The 25,616-nt window shown below is 31.1% G+C and overlaps 1 protein-coding gene across 5 annotated transcripts; it reads left to right on the top strand.

Moving 5' to 3' along the window:
- Positions 1–11,667: 11,667 nt before the first annotated feature.
- LOC105790880 (uncharacterized) lies at positions 11,668–14,645 on the top strand. Of its 5 annotated transcripts, XM_052634141.1 has the most exons (5): positions 11,669–11,848; positions 12,183–12,254; positions 12,421–12,525; positions 13,022–13,185; positions 14,014–14,645. In XM_052634141.1, the coding sequence occupies exons 3-5, from the start codon at positions 12,456–12,458 to the stop codon at positions 14,209–14,211; spliced, it is 432 nt and encodes a 143-aa protein (XP_052490101.1). In that variant the 5' UTR covers positions 11,669–11,848; positions 12,183–12,254; positions 12,421–12,455; the 3' UTR covers positions 14,212–14,645. The 5 variants fall into 5 exon arrangements, with proteins under 5 accessions (XP_052490099.1, XP_012474137.1, XP_052490098.1 ...); XM_052634139.1 differs by having other exon boundaries at positions 11,668–11,848; positions 12,183–12,525; XM_012618683.2 differs by having other exon boundaries at positions 11,668–12,525; positions 14,014–14,127; positions 14,433–14,645.
- Positions 14,646–25,616: the final 10,971 nt, after the last annotated feature.

Here is a 25,616-nt window from a genome sequence, read left to right as displayed (position 1 = left end):
GCAATAAGGACCGACACCTAAATGGTGGACGACTCTTTCACCAAAGGGATGATGCAGTTGCATATAGTTTTTGCATCTAACTTTTGATGGTCTTACAACATACGAGCAGATGTGCATATGTGTGGACCTTCTAGTTTCCTTATCATCCACATCTGTGTCTGCTGTATTAAAAAGGCTCGAACACGATAGTTACAACCACTTGAGGCTTTCCAACATTCTCATACGTACAAAGACTGCATCTACTTCATTACTTTATAATCCATACCTAACTTCAAGCTAAGTTATTTTATAGCATGTAGACAGTGTTTTTTGTTATCGAATTGTTGTCCTACGAACAACTCTTCATCATTGAATTCACTATCAAGTAGGTGATGCAGCACAATGTTTTGTATATTCTGGGAACTCGTGTGCAAAAGTCGCATCAGGATCCACGTCAGTCATGAAGGACCCTGTATTATTTCTTATAACTATACCAAGGCCTGTGTTCCCGGCCAAATGGGGGTTTGCATTTTCACCCTCCACCGACCTTTTCTCATCTATGTCTTCAGGGATGTCATCCAAATCGGGGTCACTTAAATCATCGTTAGGATCACAGTGGGACTGATCATCATTATCAGACCCTTCATCACTATCTTTTATAGTGGCCAACACCTTTGGATGGATCTCTAGACGAGTACACGAGTTTGGGATGTTATAGAACATCCACCAGTGTTTAGATTTTCGGGAGTTGGCATTGACCGTCCAAAACCCGATTGATATTCCCAAGAGACGTTAAGATAAAAATCAATTCCAGAGCGTTGGCTTACTGGAATTACAACTTGAATGGGATCTGGTTTAGCTATCTTCGCGAACAACTAAACTGGGCTGGGATTTTCTGTAACAGCCCGATTTAGATCTTAGTCAGAACAGTGATTTCGAAACCACAAATCTGAGGTCGTAAGATTATTTTAATATTATTTTATGTGTTTACAGCATGTTAGAATGCATAGGTGAAATTTTTATGAATTAATTTTACAGATTGGTTGTCTAATTTGATAAAAATGACTTAATAGCGTAAAATGCAAAAGTGACTTTCTATTTGTTGAAATACTAATTTACTATGGCTTATTAATTGATAAGTCCTTAAAATGATATTTGACCACTTTATAGGCAAGTGGACGGTAATGGACCACCATTAAAAGGTTTTGTTATTAAATTAAAAAGGTTAATTTGGTAATTGGCTTAGTAATATTAATTATAATAAAACAACCACATTAGTGTTCTCCTTTTCTTCATTATTTTCAACCGATAATAAGTAAGAAAAGGAGAATATAGAAGCTAGAGAAGAGGACGGCTACAGGTAGTGGAAAAACCATGAAATTGTTTATTTAGAAGCTAAAATTTTGAAGTGGCAGGGTAACTCTTCTAAACTCTCCATTACCTATAGCTTTTTATTGATAAATTCTGGTTAAATTGTTGATTTAATTTTGACCGAATGTGTGAGGGAAAGAACAAATTGAATTGTTATAATCGGTGTTGGGAAATATTAGCAAGCTTTCCTTGAATTTTTTTTATTTCTTTAGTGTTTGATGATTTTTGAAATTGTTAAATTGCTGTCCGAATTTTACCCTCATTAATATTGTTATTTGCTCTATTTATACTATCCGATTGTGGTATTGATGTTGTTCGAATATTGCATTGTTAATGATGTTCAGAGAGTGGTGTATTTATGCTGCTTTAAGGACTGCTGTTTGGTGTATTAATTTAGTAGAAATGTAACACCCTGACCCGTGTCCATCGCCGAATTAGAGTTACGAGGCATTACCAATCAAAACCTGACTCAGAAATTTTTTTAAAAAAGTTATACTAACTCAACCACAAAATTTCATTCCATATATATATTTTATCACATAACCAATTAAAATCAAACATGCATCATTAATCAAATTTCATATACTAACCATGTTTCAACAATTCAACCATATCATTATCATTTACCTAATCAAAATTTAATATCATAAATCAAGCATATATCCAAACATTTATTTCATTTCAATTTACTAACTATACTACATATTACAACATAGGTAATCTACTCTGTTTGGACAGCTCTTATACATCAATTTTGGACAGCATTTATATACCAAATTAGACAACATTTTCACACCAAAATTTGGACAGCATAAATACAACAATTTGGGCAGCACATATACAACAATTTGAGCAGCATTTTTACACCAAAATTGGACAGCATAAATTCAACAATTTGGGCAGCATATATACAACAATTTGAACAGCATTTTTACACCAAAATTTTACAGCATAAATTCAACAATTTGGGTAGCATATATACAACAATTTGAGAAACATTTTTACACCAAAATTGGACAGTATATATACAACAAATTGGGCAGCATTTAAGCATCAAAATTGAACAGCATATATGCAACAAATTGGGCAGCATTTAAGCATCAAAATTGGACAGCATATATGCAACAAATTGGGCAGCATATATACAACAAATTGAACAACATTTAAGCATCAAAATTGGACAGCATATATGCAACAAATTGGGCAGCATTCAAGCATCACCTATTCGGTCACTAATAGAACATTCAAATAATTCATACCATTTCCATCTCTCAAACTTAAGCTTAACACACTATCTCTTAATCTCATATCAAAACAATATGTCACTTATAACTAATCAAATGACCATTATAAACCATATCTAAAAATCCAATATACAAGCAATCATATAAATATAACTTAGCTCATATAAGCTTACCATAATCTAAATCACGACCATCACCACATTAACATCACATAACCGAATCATAAAACAAATACATTACACTTATATACATCATAAACCATACTTCTCAAAATGAACTTATACTATAACCGAATATTCACAACCATTAGCAACATAATTATGCCATTTTCACATGGCTATATGTGCACAATTCAAGACCAACCATAACAAGCTAGACTATACATGCCATAAGTCATAAATACAAGTTTTCTTTCAAGGTACCAAAATAGATATCGATAGTGTGATGACATTCCTTGTGGATCCCGAGCTCAAGCTAGCTTCCAAAATCTATAAAACGAAGAGCAACATACACACAGTAAGCTTTCGCAGCTTAGTAAGTCATAAACATAATTATAAATATTTTAATAATGTCATAATAACATTTATCTAGTTAGCTGAATTCACATAATTTACAAAACAAAGATATCATTTACTACCAAAATCATACTTTGATTTCACATACATATTAAATGGCCGAATATAACTATCATAAATTACATACATGCATAAATTTCACTTTTAATTTCATAATGACCTCAATAGGCCAAATCACATACATATGTTCAAGTATACTACTCCAAAAATGCATATTCACATACCTTATGTCAATTCAAGTAATCAACTTACTTTGTATCCATATAAACATTTACTATCACATACCTGAATCCGTAATTTGATTTTTTTTTCATTCATTCTCTACCTCACATTTGCCCGTTGAATCGTTCAAAATTAAAAAGGATACGCGGATAATCGAAAAACTCGTACAATGCCAACATCCCAGATGTGGTCTTACATGTAATCTCATATCGATGCCACTGTCCCAGGCAGGGTCTTACACGTAAACATAAGTCGATGCCAACATCCCAGACGTGGTCTTACTCGATAACACATATCGAAAATCCTATGTCATGACATATGTATCCTACCTATTCCTAGGGTTCGTACGGGGCTTTCGGACATTAAATCACGATCGATTCGAATTCAAAACATAATCCCTATCTCAAAATCACATTTGGCCAAATACATATATATATTTGAATAATTCATTTCATCACATAACCTTTATATATTTTCATGTTAAACAACATTTAAATGCCTATAAACTTACCTCGGACGTTGACGAACGGTTAAATCGGCTACTCGACCACTTTTGTCTTTCCCCGATCCAAATCCAATTTCTTTAATTCTTGATCTAAACATATTCAAATTAAGCTTATTTAAACACCATTCTATTCAATTTAGCCTAAAAACACACAAATGGGCAAATTACAATTTTTCCCTTATATTTCACACTTTTTACAATTTAGTCCAAATTGTAAAAAAACACAAAATATTCCAAATTAATTACACTATAGTATGGCCGAATACTCCCTAGTCTCATATAGGTCCTTGCATGTCATATATTTCACATTTTAGTCCCTCAAAAATTTATTTTTACTATTTAACCCTAATTACTCAATTTCATCAAAAATTCAAAAATAAACAATGTTAATCTAACACATATATTTTATATTTCACCTTCAAACATCACAAAACTCATAAATTCATCAATGGCATATTTCAAAATCATCACCAATTCACAAAATTGAGGCATGGGCTTTAAAGAACACAAAGCAACGATCTCAAAAACGTAAAAATGATCAAAAACCGAAACCAAAACATACCTTAATTTGCTTGAATAAGGGTCGAATATCTAGCTTGGTTTTCTTATTTTCTTTCTTTTTTCATTTGGCACCAAAAAGATGAAATGGCCACTTTCTTATGTTTTGTTTTTTTATTATAATAATTTTATAATATATATTTTATTATTATAACCTTTATAACTAATATAAAAACTATACATTATAATCCTATGCCGTCCATTCATTTATTAGATGGAAAAATTGCAACATAAAGCCTCCATATTAAAAGAACATCCACTATTCGACCCTTCTAAAAATAACCATAAAATTTTTATTTTACGCAATTTAATCCTTTTATTTAGTCGGACACTCAAATGATGAAATTAAAGCATGAAATTTTCACACAAGTAAATTCACACATAATAAACACAAAAAATAATATTAAAATATTTTTAAGACTTAGATTTGTGGTCCCAAAACCACTGTTCCGATTAGGGTCAAAATCGAGTTGTTACAAGAAAAATATGTTATTTTAAGGACTGTTGTTTGGTGTATTAATGCAGCAGAAAAATTCTTGTTTAGTTGTCAATTAATGTTGTCTAAGTGACTGTATTTATGTTGTTTTAAGGACTATTGTTTGGTGTATTAAAGCAATAGTAAATTGTTGTTTAGATGTCAATAAATGTGGTCTGAATGACTTGAAATTATGTTAATAATGGTCAAAGTTGCAAATGAATAAATAGTGATGTATTTATTATGTCTGAAATTTGAGAAAATGAGTGTTTGATGCTGCCTTTAATGTAGTCGAGAAGGTAATAAAAGACCAGTATAATGATACAGAATTTATGTCTTAAGTGTTAGTTAATGAGTTAGTTATATGGTGATAAATAGCCGTATGTTTATATCGTTTGGGCGGTTTGTGGGCTATTAATTAATGTTAATTAATGTTGTCTAAATTGATGTCAGATTAAGCTATTGAAGAGTGTAATTAGTAATTAATATGTACGACATCAATACGTTAACTGTTAATTATTATTAAAGTTGGTTTTAGTGGAATAATTGGGTTGTTGTAATGCAGATTTGAATGTTTCTTGAATTGATATTAAGTATTTAATTATCTTGCCATATTTTTTGTATATTAATGTTGTTTATTAAAGAGTATCTTAATGCCATCCAAATATGTAAATCTTTCAGGACTTTAAGTTTAATGAACTAATATAAATTCCTATGTATTCATGTTGTCCAAATTGGAATGAATTGGATAATAGTTGTGTTTATGTTGACCATTTGTGAGGAATAAATATGTTTTTACTAATTGTAATTAAATGATAGAATGGTTTGAGTTTGAACTTGATTTGATATTTGAGTTAGTTAATATATTGATTTATTATTATGCTTGGATAGTGAAATAAATAGATCGATTATAAATCGGGGAAAAGATACGGTCGTGGAATAATCATCTATGACTTGAGGTAAGTCTATAAGCATATAAATGTCATTAAATTTGATAATATATAAATGTTACATGATGAATGGAACTTTTGTGAATATATTTGTGTATGGCCGAATGTGTATTGAGCAAAAGAGCTATATTTCGAGTTCGATCCGATCGAGATTCAATGTCTGAAAGTCCCGTATGAACCCTAGGAATAGACAGGATACATATGTCATGACATAGGATTTTCGATATGTGTTTTCGTGTAAGACCACGTCTGGGACGTTGGCATCGATTTGTGTTTACGTGTAAGACTATGTCTGGGACATCGGTATCGTATTTGATTCGTGTAAGACCCTGTCTGGGATAGTGGCATTGATATATGATTACATGTAAGAACACGTCTGGGACGTTGGCGTTGTACGAGCTTTCCGATTATCCGCGTATCCTTTTTAATTCCGAACGGTTCAACGGGCAATGTGAAGTAAAGACCGAATGTGAAATCGAATTAAAAGGTTCAGGTATGTATTCATACTATGATATGATATTAAGGTAGGTTGTAAACTTGAATTGATGTACTTTTGATATTATAAGTGATTCGGCCTAATGATATAGTTGTGATATTTAAGAGTGATAATTATATATGTTTATGAGTATTGGTGCATTTAGCTATATGATGTTAAATGCTAATTTATATTTGAAAACATATAAACTTGTGAGTGTGATATATGTATATTTCATTAAGGTTTGGACTGACTAGGTTAATTGACTTAGTGTTAATGTTCATATGATTATTGTTCGCTTATGACTTACTAAGCTGCTAAAGCTTATTGTGTGTATGTTTGCTCTTCGTTTTATAGATTTTGGAAGTTGGTTACGAGCTCGGGGATCGTCAGAGAAGACTATCATACTATCGACTTCTTTCGATATTTTGTTAAGTTTGAATTCGATCTTATGGCATGTATAGCATCGCTGAAATGCTTGATTTTGGGTTATGTAATATTGAGCCATGCGAAAATGGCTTATTTCTTTTGGCTAAGCTTAGTTTCTATCCCTTTGAATATAATGGATTTATTTGATGCTTGAGTAATTAGATTCGGTCATGGTATAATTATGTGTGACTTGTTTAATATGTTTTGTTAATGATCAATTGAATTAAGTCATGGTTTAAGCTTGTATCGAAAGTAATATGTATTTCATACGTATGTGATATATATATTCGGTGTATGCTTAGTGATAAGGTTTTGATATGTGGATTGAGTAAATGGGTAAAATGCTAAGTATATTAAAATGAAATGATAGTTAAGTTCGGTTATAAGATATGGAAAAATATGTGTAATTTCGGTCATGATTTAGGCCTGTTTTAGAAGTGTGTTTTATGTTATAAATGAATATATGAATTTGAGATTGGTAAATGAGAAATGACATGTATAAATTTAATATATGAATTAAGTATTATGCATGTCATATAAGTGTGATGTGTTTGGCAAGAAGATGTGTAATAAATATGATTTAGTTGTGGTTTATTATGGATTCATTTATAATGTATAATTCGATTTATGGATAAGCTTGAAATGTGGTAAATGATGTGTAGTTATATTCGACTAGTGATGGGTAAAACAAATACATATATCTATGATATGTTTAATTGTGGTTCGTTATTTAAATGTTGAATGATTGATTTGAAATGTGTTAAACATGTGGTAGCAAATTCGCCTTAGTAAATGGTTCATTTTGATAAGCATGTGAGTTGGGTGTAATATTATTTACCTATTTATGATCGAATATGATAAATTTTATTATTGAAAAATGCATATGAATTGGTAAGGAACAAGATACTATTCTATTATTTGTAATGTTTGCTAATGTTTCATACATGTTTTTTTTAAATAGGATAAATGATACGTTTTGTTTTGACTTAATGAGTGAATTAGCAAAAGTACATAGATTGTTATGTTTGATAATTAACTCATGAAACGGACGTTTATAAATAGATGGATATATGTATGTGGTATATGTGAAATAAAATAGGTTTGATGATTAATTAGAAGTCTGAAAGCCATGAACTTTAGTCATAAGGTTCGGTTTTGAGATTATATGATATATGTATTACGATCTAATGTAAATTAGTTGGGTGAATAAGTGATTAAATTATTAATATTGATATGTTTAAATTTTTAAAGCATGACTTGTTTATATACCTTGTAGTAAGCATGATTGGGTTTTAGCTGGTTAAGTGAACTATATGTATAATAATTTTATTTGAATGTATATTGATTTATAAGTTGTGTGATATTGATATTAAATATAAAATGCATGTGTATTGATGTGATTGAATTACGAAACAAGAAATGTAGTAAATGTCTGTTCTGATCTGTGCTATGTCCGGTAATGCCTTGTAACTCTAATCCAACGACGGATATGAGTTAGGGGTATTACATTTTCTATCTCAAGAGGGCAATAAATTGCTATCATTTTCACTAGGTCATCATCATCTTCAAGCTCCAATTCCGAGAACATGATCGGATCTATTGAAACCAGAAATTTGTAAAAGAGTCTTCACATTTTTTTTCCGCAACGGGTTGCTATTTTTGTACTAATTTTTCATTTTAAATCCGCCAACGAAACACGCTTGTTGAATCTCATTCCTTTTTTTTCCGACTTTGAAATACACAGCTTTCTTCAGTTGTATTTATCATTTCTCCATCGAAATGAACATAAACAAACAAAATTTGGGAACTCATCTTAAAAAAATTTAGCTTCCTTCTCAACAAGGAAAAAAAATTATTTTTAATCTCGATTTTCAACTAATAAAGCAAACAAAAAGTAAACAAAAACTCAAATGGAAGACAAAACACCTATATATATATATATATCTGATAAATTTGGAAGACAAATTTTTTTTTAAATGACACTGGTGTCGGCCATCAGTGTCCCAAAGTAAAAAAAATGAATTGGGAATAAAAAATTGTACTTGGTGCCGGCCATCTACTGGCCAGCACCCAATTTTTTTCTGTTTTTAAATACATTGGTGCCGCCCATTAGTGTCCCAAAGTAAAAAAAAAAAATTTGCCTTGGGGATCGAAAATTGTACCTGGTGCCAACCACTATTGACCAACAGCAAAAAAAAAATTATTTTTTTAAATACACTGGTGCTGGCCATCAGTGTCCCAAAGTAAAAAAAAAAAGTGTCTTGGGAAGTGAAAATTGTACCTGGTGCCAGTTATAAATTGGCCAACATCAATTTTTTTAAATACTAGTATTTTTGTATATCACTATGATACGATTTAAAAAGAAATTCTGGTGCCGGCCACTGGGTTCCCAAACTCAAAAAAAAATATTTTTTAAAGTCTGACACAATCATCAGGTAATCATGGGGCCAAAACACTAGATAGTGCCGACCATTGGGTTCTCAGAACCTAAATTTACTGTTCATTTCAGGTCATTTTGGTGAATGTTTTTGAACCAAGGTTAGATGGGTAAAATAGCCAAAAAAATCACAAACACCCTATCCCAAAATAAACCCTCTAAAAAAGCAAAAAAAAAAAAACTTAAACCCCCAAATTAATAGTAAAAAAATAATAAAACATTTTGATTAGTTTGAATTCTGGAATGACGTGTTAGTAAGGTAAAAATAGAAATATTATGACTTAACATAATGTTTTAATTATTTATATTAGTATAATTAATATTATTATTTATGAAATTGTAAACAATATATTTAATAGTTTTGAATGTCAGTGTTGTGATATTTGATTCACAATATTAAAATAATTTGTAATAATGTTATTTATAAATTAAATTATTTAGATTATTTTAAATAATTATCCATGTTTTTGTAAGTAACTTGACATAATTTTTTTGAACATTTATGTGAACGTATATTATTGATAATGATGATGATTAATTTACATGCAAGCGTAGTTAATAGTTATCAATTTAATGACATATATGTTAGCGACAATGGTCGTATAATTGGTGCAGCGACAATGGTTCTGACTTATTGTACTGCATTATGAGTTAGGACTCAAAAGTAAGAAGAAGCGACGCAGTTAATTAATTGTAGAATGAACCTAACAACCCATGTCTTGTTGCCCACACAATTTTTGTAAATCGAATGATGTAGAAATTTACTTTCATGTGTTATTCTAGTGTTAGACTAGAAATACTGAAATGTAATATTTTAAAGGAGAGCATAAAGTTATGTTAAATCGATGATGAAGGAGAATGTTTGGAACAAAATGTTGATTAAATATTATTTTTACAAGTATTGCATGGGAAGGTGCAAAGCGAATTGCCATATTATTACGAGTAATAATATCTACAAACTCATTTCGAAAACTCCGTGAATTTTTTGAATGAACAATTTAGTCCTTAAAAAATTACCAAAATATTTTATAGATTCTAAATCAGTCACTACACCGAAACAGGCTTTTAGCGGTATTTTTAGTGGCGTTTGGACAAAAAACGCCGCTAAAAATCGAGCATTAGCGGCCATTTACATAAGCGCCGCTAAAAATCGAGAATTTGCGGCGCTTTCCTAAAAATGAGCATTAGGCATGTTTTTTTTTACCTTTTGGGGCTTTAGCGGCGTTTTTGAAAAAGCGCCGCAAAAACATTTTATCTGTCTATTTACTATTTAATTTGTTTATTTATATTAATTAAAATTCAATTTATTTTTAATTGAATATTTGTTAAAAATGGATAAATTTGAAATAATGACACGTAGAAATAATTTGAAATAAAAAAACATAGAAAAATATTTGTTAAAATAAAAAATTAAAATACTATTATTTAAAATAATTTTAAAATTTTTGGGTACATGAATGATTGATTTTAATTTATATATTAAATAATTTCATATATAATTGTAAAAGATACGATAGTATTAATTTTAAAATATTTAATTAATTATCATTATAGTTTAGGGTTTAATATATATGGTTTAGGGTATTATATGGTTAATTTAGGATTTAAGGCCGATTTAGGAGTTGCAACTTTAAGATTTATAGATTATGGAATTAGAGATTAGGGATTAGGGATTTTTGTTTAAGGGTTGTGATATAGGGGTTAGGGGTTTAAGGTTTATGTTTTATAATTTAGGGTTTAAGAGATAAGGGTTAGGGGTTTAGGGTTTAATCGATTTTAACTATTTTATGATTATTAAAGATTTAGGAATTTTTTGGATGGTATTTTAAGGAGTAGGGGGTATGGATTTAGGGGTTGAGATTTAAGGTTTAAGAGTTAGGGGTTAAGAGTTAGGTATTTAAGATTTAGAGATTCTAAGGTCGAATCAATGTTTTGGATTTAGATTAATTAGTTTTTTAAAATATATTTTAAAAATTTAATCTAAACTATTTGATATATTAAATATTAGTTTAAATAGAATTAATAAATAAGTTAAAAAAGTATTGATATATATATGGATGGATATAAATTTAGGTACGTATAATTAATTATTTTGGATACATAGGACTAAATTATAAGAAATAAAATAAAATACAAACAAAAAGAATAAAAAACCTAAAATTTATAATTTTATATAAATCTTATAAATATTACTTAAAAAGTTTAGAATTATTTATTTAAAACGTCACCGTTTGGCTTAAGTAAATTAATTTTTAGTGGCGTTTTTTTGTAAAAAAACGCCACAACTATGCATTAAGCTTAATAAAATGGCATCATTTCTGTATAGAACTTTAATTTTTAATGGCATTTTTATAAAAAATACCGCAAAAATAAGCAATAGCGGCGTTTTTATAAAAAATACAAAAAAAAAACATCATTTTATTTAAAAAAAATCGCGCCTTCCTATCCCAATTTTCCCCCACTGGAACCCCTAATTTTTTCCCCTCTTCTTCGCGGTCTATGAGCATTTCGCTTCTTCACCCTTTTCAAACGCATTTCTTTCTCCTCTTATTTCTTTTTTTCGGATCTTCTTTCTCCCTCTCTCCAAAGTTCTTCGATTCTTTCCGTCTCCTTTTCGCTCGCTCTCTGGTAATTTCATCTTTTGGTAAAGTTTAGATTTACAGTTTGGTAAGGTTTAGATGTGATTTGGGGAATGGGTTTTGTCATTGAAATTGAATCGTTTTTGTTTACTATTTGTTGGAGAAGAAATTAACTGAATCATTATGCCAATATAGACAGTATTATTAAGCATCGGGTGAAATCCCATACAATGGAATATACTATGATCCGCCAGAAGATGTATTTTTAGTGTTTGTTTGTTCTTTACATTTTGTTCGAAGCATTAGAGGGCTATAGTTAAGTTAAGTTGCTAATTTTATTTTCTTATCTACCTGTGTATCTGAATGATGTTTTATGAGTACAGCCATGCTTCCAATAAGATGCCATTGGCTGTTCGCTGAAATAAAGAGATAAAAAAAAAAAAAGGTTGAAGAAGGTGAAGAATCTCTGTTTCAGTTTCAGTTTCTTTTTCTGTCTTAAAAAAAATCTTTTTTCTCATGAGTATTAAATTGCTCTAACAGAAGGAAATGTGAATGTTTGATTTAATGGCATTCAAACATGTTGACGCATTTGTGTTTTCCTGCTGTTCTGTATGTCTGTAGTGATAGTCTTAGCAAGGAAGGCAGAGTTCTTCCAAATGTCACATCCATTATATGAGGTTGTGACTGATGAGGGCTTAATGCGTCCATGCTTCAAGACTCGTACAGGTGATCTATGTTTGTACCTTATGTTTTGATCTTATTTCTTCTTTATAATGTAACATTTTATGTGGACGAAACCATGAGAGTGAAAGAGAAACCATTTACTTATCTGTTTTGATCCAGTTCCTTGGTTGTCATTGATGCCAGCATATGGGCCGAATTTTGGGGTTGAGAGAGATAATACTATTGAGTGGGTATATTATTTGGGTATTTGAAAGCTATGTAATGGCTGCAGCATTTTCCATAGCTAAAACTTCAGCCAAATAATTCTTCATATTGTTCTAAATATCTTCTCAACCAAAAGTTGAGGATGCTGAGAAATTACTCCCTGTTGACATATGAACTTTTTAGCTTTTGATGATAGTGCACTTTTGGCACTCTGAGCCAATGATTTAATTGTTGAATATATTTGTCTTGTCTTGCAGTGTGTGCCAAAAAGAAGAAATCATAGTTTGCTCATGATTTGCAGTTCTTACTTATTCATCTTTTGTTTCATCTGCAGGAGGTTTGTACTCGGGGGGAAGTGCTCAGATGGTTGAGAATTCCCTAAATATTCATGGAGATGAGATTCTTTATGTTGGCGACCATATTTACACTGATGTAAGTCAATCCAAAGTCCATTTACGATGGCGAATGGCATTGATTTGTCGAGAATTGGAGGAAGAGGTATGAATATGTTCTTTTATTATGTTTACTATTTCTAGATGGAAGCTGAATTTTGTGTTTCAAAAGTTCAGTTCTATTTTGTACCAATATTTTATTGTAATGAATTTCTCACTCTCTAGTCTATTGAGGATGAATTTTATCAGAACTATAAAGTGAAGTGAAAGGGACACCATTTAACTTGCAGTATTAATTACTGGACTAGTGAACTATTAACGAAAATAAGGTTCATTTGAGATAGCTGAATTTCAACTATGGACAAAATTAAGTGGCAATGCATTCTTTTAAATCCTGACTGCTGAGTGCTGAAAATGGCCTTTATTTTGTGAAACAACAGTATAAGGCTTTAATACATAGTCATGGTCCTCGTGCAACTGTGGTAGAGCATATAAATCAAAATGAGGTTGTAGGGGATCTCTTTAACCAACTACGGTTGGCTCTGCAACGCTGAACCAAAGGACGCCCAGCTTAATGATGCCCCTTGTAATCCCTTGGATTTTAGATCCCTGCTTAATGCTACAGTGCGATTTCTGTTTAGTATAATTTACTGCTGTCTCATCCCTGTAAAAGGATGTTCTATAATTTTGTAAATCATGCAAATTTATACCTGTTATCTTATTATCATTGATCTTCTGAAACGGCAAGCAGCATTCACACTCTCTCAGGCTTCTTGCATTATAATTTCTTTTCTTTTTTTCTAAAATCATGCTTATATTTATTCTCAAAATTTGCAACTAAATGATTGGATCATAAAAAGCATATATTCATGGAAAAGGTGTTTATTGCAATGGTGAAATAACAAAATTCTTGATTCCTTCTCCATGGTTTTAGACACTTGCTGCAACTAACGTGGATGACCGAGAACTGACAGAGAGCATGCAGAAGCTGCTTATTATTATGCAAAGGCTTCAGTACAGTCTTCTTCTTGCACAACTTTTTGCCCAGGTATGCTTTGGATGGCATAGGTTTTGGATCCCATGTGCATCTCAGTTTATGGCAGAATGGACAAAATGTTTTCCAAGCATCTGATGCATCTTCTCAGCATGGAATGTCTAAAGTTGGAGAGGAGTTCACGGCAGGGATTTTAGATCATCTTCCCTCAATTTTGGCATTCACAGCACCACTTCCAAATAGGCTTATTCTCTACTTCTTGCACACGTGTATTTGATGCATATGATAATATTTCTGTAATGCATTCATGTATTCTAAATCTACTTTGATTTTATGTTCAACTTTTTTTTTGTCTTCAGTTATGATCGCATACAACCTAATACATGGAGTGGAGCATATCAATGCTGGGGCAAAGAAAATGGAGAAGCACATTATATTTTTTATTACCTTGCAATGTGTATAGTCATAGGCAGGTTCAAGTAGTCAGTCTACTTCTCATATGTATTATTTATTTTAGTTTTGATTTTAAATTTTTATTTTTACTTTAATATTTACGACAACTTGAGTTTTAACTTTTGGATTTTAATTGTGTTATTAATTTATTATTTTAAATTCTAAAACTAAATTCATTAATTTTATATTTAGTTTTAAAGTTAAAATTTTTATAGAAAATTTAATTTAAATAATATATTTTATTTATCCTTAAAAAGTATATTTAAAGTTCAAATTTAAAAAATAAAACATAATATAATATTTATCATAAAAATAAATATTATTTGATTAAAATAATTTTTTTAAAGGTATGTTTTTAGCGGCGTTTTTGCGAGAAGCGCCGTTAAAGGTTTGTTATTTAGCGGCGTTTGTGATAAAAGAGTTGTTGAAGGTCAAGATCTTTAGCGGCGTTTGTGGTAAAAGTGCCGCTAAAGGTCATGATCTTTAGCGGCGTAGTCTATAGCGGCACTTTTTGCGGTGCTTGTGAAAGCGCCGCTAATGCTTTTAATGGCGCTTATAAGCGCCGTTAAAGGCCTAAAAAAGTGCCGCTAAAAGTCTCTTTTGTTGTAGTGAGTGCAGGTTAAAAAGGTCAAGGCTCGAGATCTTTTACAAGCTTATGGTTAATGTTTAAAGGTTTAGGGTTTGTAATATAAAGAAATGTAAAACCTTTTATTGAAAAATATTAATTAAATAATTTGTTTCAGCTATTTTTTTTATTTTATAGTTATAAAGTCTAAAAAATATTCATTTAATAATCTTGACATATTGCAATTGAAATTGACGTTATTTAAAATTGAATGTGAATTTTGATTGAGTTCATATTGCATTCCAACTATTTATCCATTAACAACAGAGGCATTAAATTGTTTGTGATAATGTAAACAATTTGAAATCGAATTAATTCATTTGTACAGTTCTAGGGAATCCCCAATATGAGTACTCGATTCATGATTTACATATATTATGACGAGGAAATTCATACGATAGACCATGGCACAATTTTTGAATCAAACAACAAACTGGCACTAGGGTTCAGTAATAATGCTAACCTTGTGGAAATAGAAAGGAAGGTTAGTTTGAAATAGGGCAAAGATGCAATTGAATGTTATTGATACTAATATACAATTTTTCGATGTTATCAACACCTCATACATATAATATGTTGGCACTCATGGACAATGAAGACGTGTAGACCATGATATAGACACATATCCACACTAAACTTATGAATGCCACTAAGCTTTATGTCAAATTGGTGGGGGAGGATTAGGGAGTAGATGTGGGTAATATGTCGTGATCCTCTAGTCATCATGTTTATAATCCAACATCGTTAAACTAAGATTACCAAGGTGAAGCCTCATATATAAACCACCAAGACAATTAGTTGGTGGGAGGTCTTCTACAAGTGGGTTTAATTTTGATCTCAATGTTGTAGTGGTAGATCCATTAGTGTTTAGTTTCCATACAGGTTTAGAGGTTTAAGGGAAGAGCCCAAGGAGGATAATGTCCCCGATAGTATCTAGTTTCCATACAGGTTTAGAGGTTCAAGGGAAATGCCCAAGGAGGATAATGTCCCTGATGTTCAACATGATGACTTCATTAATCTAGAAGCTGATGAGGTGCCCAATGAGGGGTATGATTGTGACTAGGTCAACACCTTTGATGAATTTCTATAGATCATATGAACAAATGCTGGCGGGATTCTTTTACATAGCCGACCATCAACCTTTATGCTTATATTTGGCCTAGATATAACCCATGCTATAACACCCCTCACTCGTTCTAGACGACTAGTGTGGGTGGGTGATGCCACCAAAACATGTACGAGTAAAAATGCTTGGATTTATTTAAGAATTGAAAAATTAAAATAACTTTATAAAATAATTAAAATATGTTTTATAAAAGATTTAAAGTTTCAAAAAATAATTTAAAATCATTTAAGATTTAATTAGAGGTGACCAGAACCCAAAATAGGCCCCGAAAGGTCAAAAAAACTTGAAATAGTGTAGAACTGTAAAAGTGGTGCAACGTCGCGATAATGAACTTATGGCATCACAACAAGACAGGCTAAGTAGTGAAGTTGTGATGTGGGGATTGACAAGTCGCGATGTTGCAACTTCGTGGTTGTGATGTGACTCACTAGTACGCTCAAAACATTTAAAAATCACTCTAAAACATATCTCAAACATCACCATATCATTACAACATAAATCATGTCATTATAAATCAAAACTTAAACTTATTTAAACTTAAAAAGTTAGCATGAACACATCCAAAACAAAAGATACATGTTTGTTTAAGAGAAATGCAAAAGAGGATCAAGTTCATCATTTAACTTTACAATTACTCAACTAATCTAAGTCTTTGTATACATGCCAATAATCCAATACTAATGGTATTTAAACACATTAATTACAACCTTAAAAGCTTGATGGATGATGTAATGCTCCCACAACACCATGTCTTCCTGGTAAGTCCAAACCTACACGTTTTAAACAACTAGCACGCGAGCTTAAAAATCTCAGTAAATGACTAGGGATAGACTTATCCTATTTTTATTAAGGTTGAGCCCATCTTACGAATATTATGCTAGTTTAGTTCAAACCACATTTTAGTACTATTCACTAATTCAAGTCAATTTATTGAAATATAATGGCTCAACTTACACATTAACAATTTATTAACCCATTCATTCAATGAAATATCTATTCAAGACTATCAAGTAGAGTCCATACAATCTTTACATGTTCTTTCACATTTTCCAATTATATCCTTTAATCTTTATAAGAATCATATGCATCATTTTCATTTCTTTGAACTATAACATGCTTAAAATCATCAATTCCCTTAATATCCTTTAAGGTAAGTTACTAGACTTCACACTTTAAAAGCTCGTTATCATGTTTCTCCTTTGCTTACCTAACCATTTATCTTATATTTATCTCTTTTAGCTACAAAACATTTAGATCATACCACTTAATCTTACTTTTTGTAACACCCCACACCCTACTCGATCACCAGATTCGAGATGTGAGATGTCACATTCGTTGTTGAAGAAACTATAATTTCATTGCAATATTCAAACGACAAATCATACAAACAATTGAGTCTTAAAACTTCTAAAAAAACATTAATTATTCAAATCCAGGTTATAAGTAGGCTTACGTATGCTCTTACGAATGTGGTACTAATACGTAAAAACGACTGATATAGGGGTGTTGTCGTGACAACGAAGAATAAGTGTCGCGACACTGAGGGCAATCAATTCTTGGTGTCACGACTCTGCAAAGATATGTCATGAATTTATAAACAGAAGCCTGATGTTACAACTTCAATAGGGGAATGTCGTGACCCTGATGACATGAGCTTTATGTCGCGACCTCAATAAGGGTGAGTCGTGACTATGGGAACAAAGGCTTATTATCGTGACATCAACAGTGGATGTCGCAACTATGAATATAGTGTCTTCATTTTATGTATCATTTTACACTAACAAGCTCCAATCCCTTTTTGGTCTAAATGACCCAAAATGTCAAATTACCATTTTTAACATATCAACATCCATTCATATATGATCACAAGTATATGCACCTATTTATTTACTTGGAAAGCAAGAAATACTCATTTATAAGCATAATATGATCAAATGGGAAAAGAAACCATTAATTCACTAGATTACTACATATATATAACATCAACATATATCATATTCAAAATGTAAGCATTTCCTACCATATGGACCAAAACATTAAAATAAACCCTAAGACCAACTCAAGACATTAGGTACAAGCCATTTCCTATAAACTTATCAAAAACTATACAAACTTTGCTAAGCTGAGAGTTAAGTCTTGGATGCTGTCACACTTCTTAAGTCCTTGAGATCTAATGATACTTTCACACGAAAATAAATAAAATTATACGCTATGAAATAGGGGCCGGTGGTGTTAACATGATTTAAAACAATTATCAAATAGAAACAAGATACCAAATACAACTAACATACAAGTTGTAACTATTAGAATACAACAACCATTATTGTCTCATGCCTTATTTAGGTGTTGTCATACATGTTATAACAAGTTACTTATCAATATTTGCTTTCATTTAACATAACACCTCAATTACATAAGTTACATAGTATCCCATTGAAAAATATTCATATTCTCATTCCATAATTGAATCTATTGATTCATTTTATATCCATACCGAACCTCAGGGCTCGTATTAACTGAATCAAATTTTTTTTCTCATTCCGTCTTTCATTACTTTAATATCAAGATACCATTATACAATGTAGTATTCAATATCAATAGACAGGATTCATGTTTTAATAATCTCTATTAACTGGACACGGACTCAAGATGGATACACAAATCATTCAACCATCACACCAATATATTCGACAGCTAGTGCCTCATCTGTATATACGAAGTATAATATGTGTATCGCGCCTTATCAGGATGAACCGAAGTAATCCTATACACTAATCTTATAGCATGCCAACTATACCTGACTTTTCCTGAGACTGTTAATAGGGTATTTGATTTCCAGAACATATATGTTTTACATATTATGAATCATATCATAATAGCTTTATATCACATTCATTATCAAACAAATCATATATATACATACCTCATATACCACAATTCACCATGGCACAAACATACCAATCATGAGACAATATCAAACATTACCTTTGTTAAATTGGTACTTAATAATCTATATATGTATTGAACCAAAATCATGAAAGCACAAACTGGGATAGCTACTCATCTACAGCCATCGCCTTCCCTTTATCTCGAGATAGCTCGATGTCGTCTTTAGCTATATATGATAATTCGATTATAGATATGGTATTAGTTTCCACCCAAACACATGAAAATAACATAGTTAAACATAGTTTGCATTTTATTCATTTTAGTCCTTATACCCGAAATACTCATATTTTTGAAATTTAACATCAAATAAAAAATCAAATTTCATATTCTTTCATTAGGGACTTTATACTTTAAATCTATAACATAATTTCTTAAAATTTTCAATTTATTCATTTTAATCCCTAATTTCATAAATAAACTGTATAGCTTAATTGAATTTCTAATTAATTCCAACATTTATCTCTACTTTTCAACTTAGTCCTGACATGCCCAAAACTCATACTTCTAATTCTTATCAAAATCAAGCTTAATTTCACAAAATTCTACTAATGGTAACTTAATATATACTTAACAATTTGATAATCTAAAACTTGGATATGCTAGACTAAACTTAGATGATGAAGAATTTGCAAAATTCACAACTTACTTGCTCAATTGAAGAACCGAACATAAAGAGGAATAAAACATGGGTTTCTTCGTTCTTTCAAACTTTGGAAAACCTAAATGTAACACTCCCGACCCAGCCTAAGAGTTTCGGCTAAGTTGAAGGCATTACTTTGATCACCAAAGTGATCTTGTAAAGTTATTCTTTTACTTTGAGTTGGATTTTATGAAATTGCTCTTTTGTTTTAAAGGAAAACTTCTATTAATTAAACCGACTTTACTTAGAAATTCAATTACAATATTATTAATGTGAAGTTTTGAAAAACGGTTAAAGTTAAAAAAGACTTTTCAAAACTTAAAGTATTTGTAAAGTAACGAAAAACATTATTAAGAATAATAGTTTTCTAAACCAAATATTATGCAATTATCAGATTATTAACTAAGTATCATGCTTAGAATTAATAAACTAAACAATTTCAAACCTTAGATATAAAAGAAAGAAATAATTAATAATTACAACCCTAAAAGCGATTAAGAAAAACTTTTAATGGAAACTTTAAAATAAAAAATGAGTTGCTAGTCCGAGGTTCCTCCGATGCCGTACCGATTCCTAGTTTCTTGTGTTATTTGAGAGGTAAGAAAAAAGAGTAGTGAGCTATGACAGCTCAGGGTGAGTCTAATTTTTAAACCACTAAATATGATCGTACAAACAGTAAAGCATTCAATTTATAACAACATAAAAATTAAGCATAATGTAAGGAACATTCAGTAAATCAATGCATGTGCAAGTTATGTTCATGATGTAATGCAATTTTAGTCTTAAGTTCCCACCTATCCATCCTCAAGCATCGCTCGACACGCCAAAATACATGTCAATAATTGACCATCTCGGATTTCCCGATGACAGTGGTCGTTCACTTGTCATCCATGACGATGACTTTTACTACAATAACTTACCACCCCAGTTTCCCGATTTTGATGACATTGACACCTATTTCGTGAAGTACTGACTTTCGAAGCAGACTTAAATTGCCACTTCTCCTATGGAACTCCTTCATCCTCCATACCCGATTTCATGTAATCATGCACTTAAATTCAACATGTCATACTATTTATCAATCAATAATCAAATCCTATGCTTATCAAGCACATTTACCTTTCAATACGGTGTGTGAATTTTCATGCTAACAATTATTGGCATGTATTTATGTAATTAATTCATATCAATTTCACATCTACAATTACTTTATGCCAACTAAAACAATTTCATAGATACAGTTTCTTCTCGCGACTTAACATTGGGATATTAACCTGCTTAGTTCGACTAACACATACATAACAGGTTCACACATATTAAATCACATACTATATAACATGGGGGTTCACATACTGTTATTACAAATCTCCGGTAAGGAAAATCTCGAACACACGATCGGAACTCGAAAAGAAAAAGAAGAAATAGGACAAGGCTCCAAGGTGTGTATCAAGCCACTATCTTTAAGGTTATATTCGCCCCCACTTATCTTCAGTGTGCAAATGAGTTCCAAGCAAATTAACCTCGAGGATACAATGAAGCCAATGACTATTTGCGTTTTGCACTGACGAGAATAGTCCACTATACACTGAGTAATGTGTAACAAAAACTCAATTTCTACAAAGGATTTCTGCAGTAATACTTTATAGAATAATCTAATAATATTAGAAAATGAAGGAAGAGAAGAAATAATATTAGAATTTGTTGATATATTTCCAAATGAAAACCCATTCCTATTTATAGGAATTTTCTTGTCTCTTCATAGAGACATCTTTCAATAGGTGTCTTTATGAATAAATATATAATAATAATAATAATTATTCATTTAATTTTGTAACTATTCAAATAATATTTTTGAATAATTATAATTCTTTTTAAAAATCAAATGATATAACTTTTGACCAATGACCAAAAGATTTATCTTTTGATTAATTACACCCATTCATTTATAGTTATTGGGATACTATAAATATTTGAAAATGTTCCAACAATCTCCCCCCATTTTCAAAATATTTAGATTTTGATATTCTTGGAAATCAATTTGCATAAATAAATGTGTCTTACGATTGAACCTTCACTTAGTGAAAAACATGTTAAAGTTAATCGAAATTGCATGGTAGACTAAGCTTTGAACCAACTATTCCATTTGATTAACTGAACACATCTCACACAATGATTTCAACATCAGTAAATGCTTAGTATCTAGGGACACTATTATGGCCATGTGTCTATGTCCTCTTTTCATGAGTGCTGTCAGAGCCAAGCCCTTAAGCTCCTAGAAGCGGCCACACTTCCACTCACATAGGTAGATCCCATCAAAAGTGTTCTCGTAATTATAACACTCTAACATATTTATGTAATGGGTCCATTAAGAGTATATTACTCATCCTTCCCTTATCATTACGGGTACCTAGCACTTTAATCTTAGGATGAATTTATTTATAGTGCTAACAGTCACATACTAATGATGTACTTTGTCTCATTGAACTCAAGACTTGACGTTATACCAAGCGTTGAGTCGAGTTTCCATCATGGGTGACTCTAATTAATAGGCTTGAGTCCCATCCCTTTTGAGTTCCTTTTTACTGCATCTCTAGCAAGACTTTTTGTCAAAGGATCTGCCAAATTTTCACTTGACCTCACATAATTAATAGTGATCACTCCATCAGAGATTAATTGTCGGACATAACTATGTCTTAATCCAATGTGTCTAGACTTTCCATTATATACTTGGCTATATGCCTTTGCTAGAGTAGCCTCACTATCACAACAGATAGAAATAGGTGAAATTGGCTTAGGCCATAAAGGTACATCATAAAGCAAATTTCTTAACCATTTTGCTTCTTTAGATGCAGCGGCTAATGCAATAAATTTTGCTGCCATGGTGGAATCAGTAATACATGTTTGTTTCTTGGAACCCCAAGAAATTTCTCCTCCACCAAGAATGAAGATCCATCCACTAGTAGATGCATGATCTTCCAAACTTGTAATCCAACTAGCATCCGAATACCCTTCTAAAACTGGAGGATATCCATTATAACACAATCCATAGTTAATAGTTTTCTTTAAGTACCTAAGTACTCTATTCAAAGCTTGCCAATGCAAACTACTTGGATTACTTGTGTACCTACTCAATTTTCCAACAGCATATGCAATATCTGGTCTTGTACAAGTCATTATATACATAAGACAACCAATTAGACTTGCATATTTCAATTGATCAATTTTCCTACCACATTAGATACTAATTTTAATTGAGGATCCATGGGTGTAGATCTTTGGTATACTGATTGAAGAGATCAAACTTTTTAAGCATATTTTCAATGTAATGTGATTGTGATAAAGCTATAGTGCTTTCATCTCGGGTTATTTTAATCCCAAGAATAATATCTGCTACACCCATATCCTTCATAGCAAAGTTGTTTGACAAGAATTTCTTTTTGTTTTCTATTTGTTCCAAATCCGTGCCAAAAATGAGCATGTCATCTACATATAAGCAAATTATGACACCCTTTCCATTATCAAATTTGCTATATATGCACTTATCGGATTCATTTATTTTATAGCCATTAGCTAAAACAACCTTGTCAAACTTTTGGTGCCATTGTTTTGGTGCTTGTTTAAGCCCATATAAATATTTAACAAGCTTACATACCTTATGCTCTTGTCCTGGAACAACAAATCTTTCCGGTTGCTCCATGTACACTTCCTCTTCCAATTCACCATTTAAAAATGCAGTTTTAACATCCATTTGGTGAACAACCAAATTATATATAGAGGTAAGTGATATTAATATTCTAATTGTAGCAATTCTTGCTACTGGAGCATAGGTATCAAAGTAATCAATACCTTGTCTTTGTGTAAAACCTTTTGCTACCAACCTTGCTTTAAATTTATCAATGGTTCCATCGACCTTCATTTTCTTTTTGAAGATCCATTTACAACCTATTGGTTTGGAACTTGGTGGAAGATCAACTAAGATCCAAGTTTGATTTCCCATTATTGAATCCATCTCATCATTTATTGCTTCTTTCCAAAAAGCAGAGTCTTGAGATTTCATTGCCTCTTCAAATGTAATAGGATCGATTCGGTATTATAACAATAAGGTATCTTATTGCATATACTTTCACATTTTCCTTCTACAAGAAACATAATGAAATCTGGTCCAAAATATTTTACCTTTTAATCCTCTTACTTCTTCTTAATTCTTGACAAGATTCATCATTATTATCAATTTGTTTCAATGGAATCTCATTCTCATTTGAAGAATGAATCAATTGTTGTGGTTGTAATTGTCTTGATATAGAATTAAATATATTTTCATCAAAAATAGCATCTCTTGATTCAATAACAGTATTAATTGAAATTGAATCATTTGATTCAATTACCATGAACCTATATGCCTTGCTATTATGTGCATAACCTATAAATATGCATTCAATTCCTCTTTCACCTAAGTTTTTACGTTTAGGTGTTGGAACTTTTACAATAGCTCTACAACCCCAAACCTTCAAATAATTAAGGTTTGGTTTCCTTTTCTTCCATTGTTCATAGGGGGTTATTTTAGTTTCCTTATTAGGAACTCTATTCAATATGTGACAAGCTGTTAGAATAGCTTCTCCCTAAAAACCTTGTCCAAGACCTGAATATGATAACATTGAATTTACCATTTCAGTCAAGACTTTATTTTTTCTTTCAGCTACACCATTTTGATGTGGTGTGTAAGGTGAAACTTGATGGACAATTCAGTGAGTTCAAAATAACTTGGATTATAGTATTCTCCACCTCTATCCGATCTTAAGCACTTGATAAATGATTCACTGAAGTTCAACTTGATTTATAAACTTTAAATTTATCAAGCGCTTCATCTTTTGAATGCAATAAATATACATAACAATATCTAGAACAATCATCAATAAAAGTAACAAAATATTTCTTTCCACCTAATGTAGGAGTATTATGCAAGTCACATAAATCACTATGTATCAAATCAAGCAATTTTGTTTTCCTTTTAACCTTAGGAAAGGATTTCTTGTAATTTTAGTCAACATATGTGTATTGCATTTTTCAATATTATTATTAAAAGCAGAATTAAATCTAATTTATACATGTCATTCAATTTTCTATAATTCAAATGACCTAATCTATAATTCCACAAACAAAATGATTCAACCATATAAGAAGAAATAGTATTTTTATTCTTATTAATAATATTAAGTTTGAACATGCTTTCATACATATACCCTTTTCCCACAAAAATTCCTCCCTTAGACAAAATAAACTTATCTGCCTCAAAAACAAGTTTGAAACCAAACTTATTCAACAGACTTCCAGACACTAAATTTTTCCTAATTTCTGGTACATAATATACATCATTTAAGGTTAAAACCTCTCCAGAAGTGAATTGTAGTTCAACAGACCCTTTGCCTTTAATTGTTGTGGTGGAAGAATTTCCCATGTACAAGACATTGTCATTTTCACATTGTGTGAACTTTGTGAACATGCTTTTGTCTTTGCACACATGTTTGGTTGCTCCGGTATCAATCCACCATGTATTATCATCTTGTGCCATATTAATTTCAGATATCATTGCAACGAACTTTTCGTTATTATCAGCCTTAGAAGATGATTTCTTCTTTAAAAATCGACATTCATTCTTGAAATGTCCCGGCTTTCCACAATGATAGCATGAGCCCTTTTGTTTCTTTTTGAACTTAGGTGCTCTATCAGCCTGATTGAACTTTCTTTTGAAT

This window comes from Gossypium raimondii, chromosome 8, assembly GCF_025698545.1.
Source record: "Gossypium raimondii isolate GPD5lz chromosome 8, ASM2569854v1, whole genome shotgun sequence".
NCBI lineage: Eukaryota > Viridiplantae > Streptophyta > Magnoliopsida > Malvales > Malvaceae > Gossypium > Gossypium raimondii.
The sequence above is the reverse complement of the archived record's forward strand: the minus strand, read 5'-3'. Positions and strand labels throughout refer to the sequence as shown.

Coding starts and splice junctions, on each gene's coding strand:
- LOC105790880 (XM_052634139.1), top strand. CDS start 12,411: ATGTCTGTAGTGATAGTCTTAGCAAGGAAGGCAGAGTTCTTCCAAATG. Junction 12,526..13,021: donor ATGCTTCAAGACTCGTACAG/GTGATCTATGTT, acceptor TTTCATCTGCAG/GAGGTTTGTACTCGGGGGGA. Junction 13,186..14,013: donor GTCGAGAATTGGAGGAAGAG/GTATGAATATGT, acceptor CCATGGTTTTAG/ACACTTGCTGCAACTAACGT.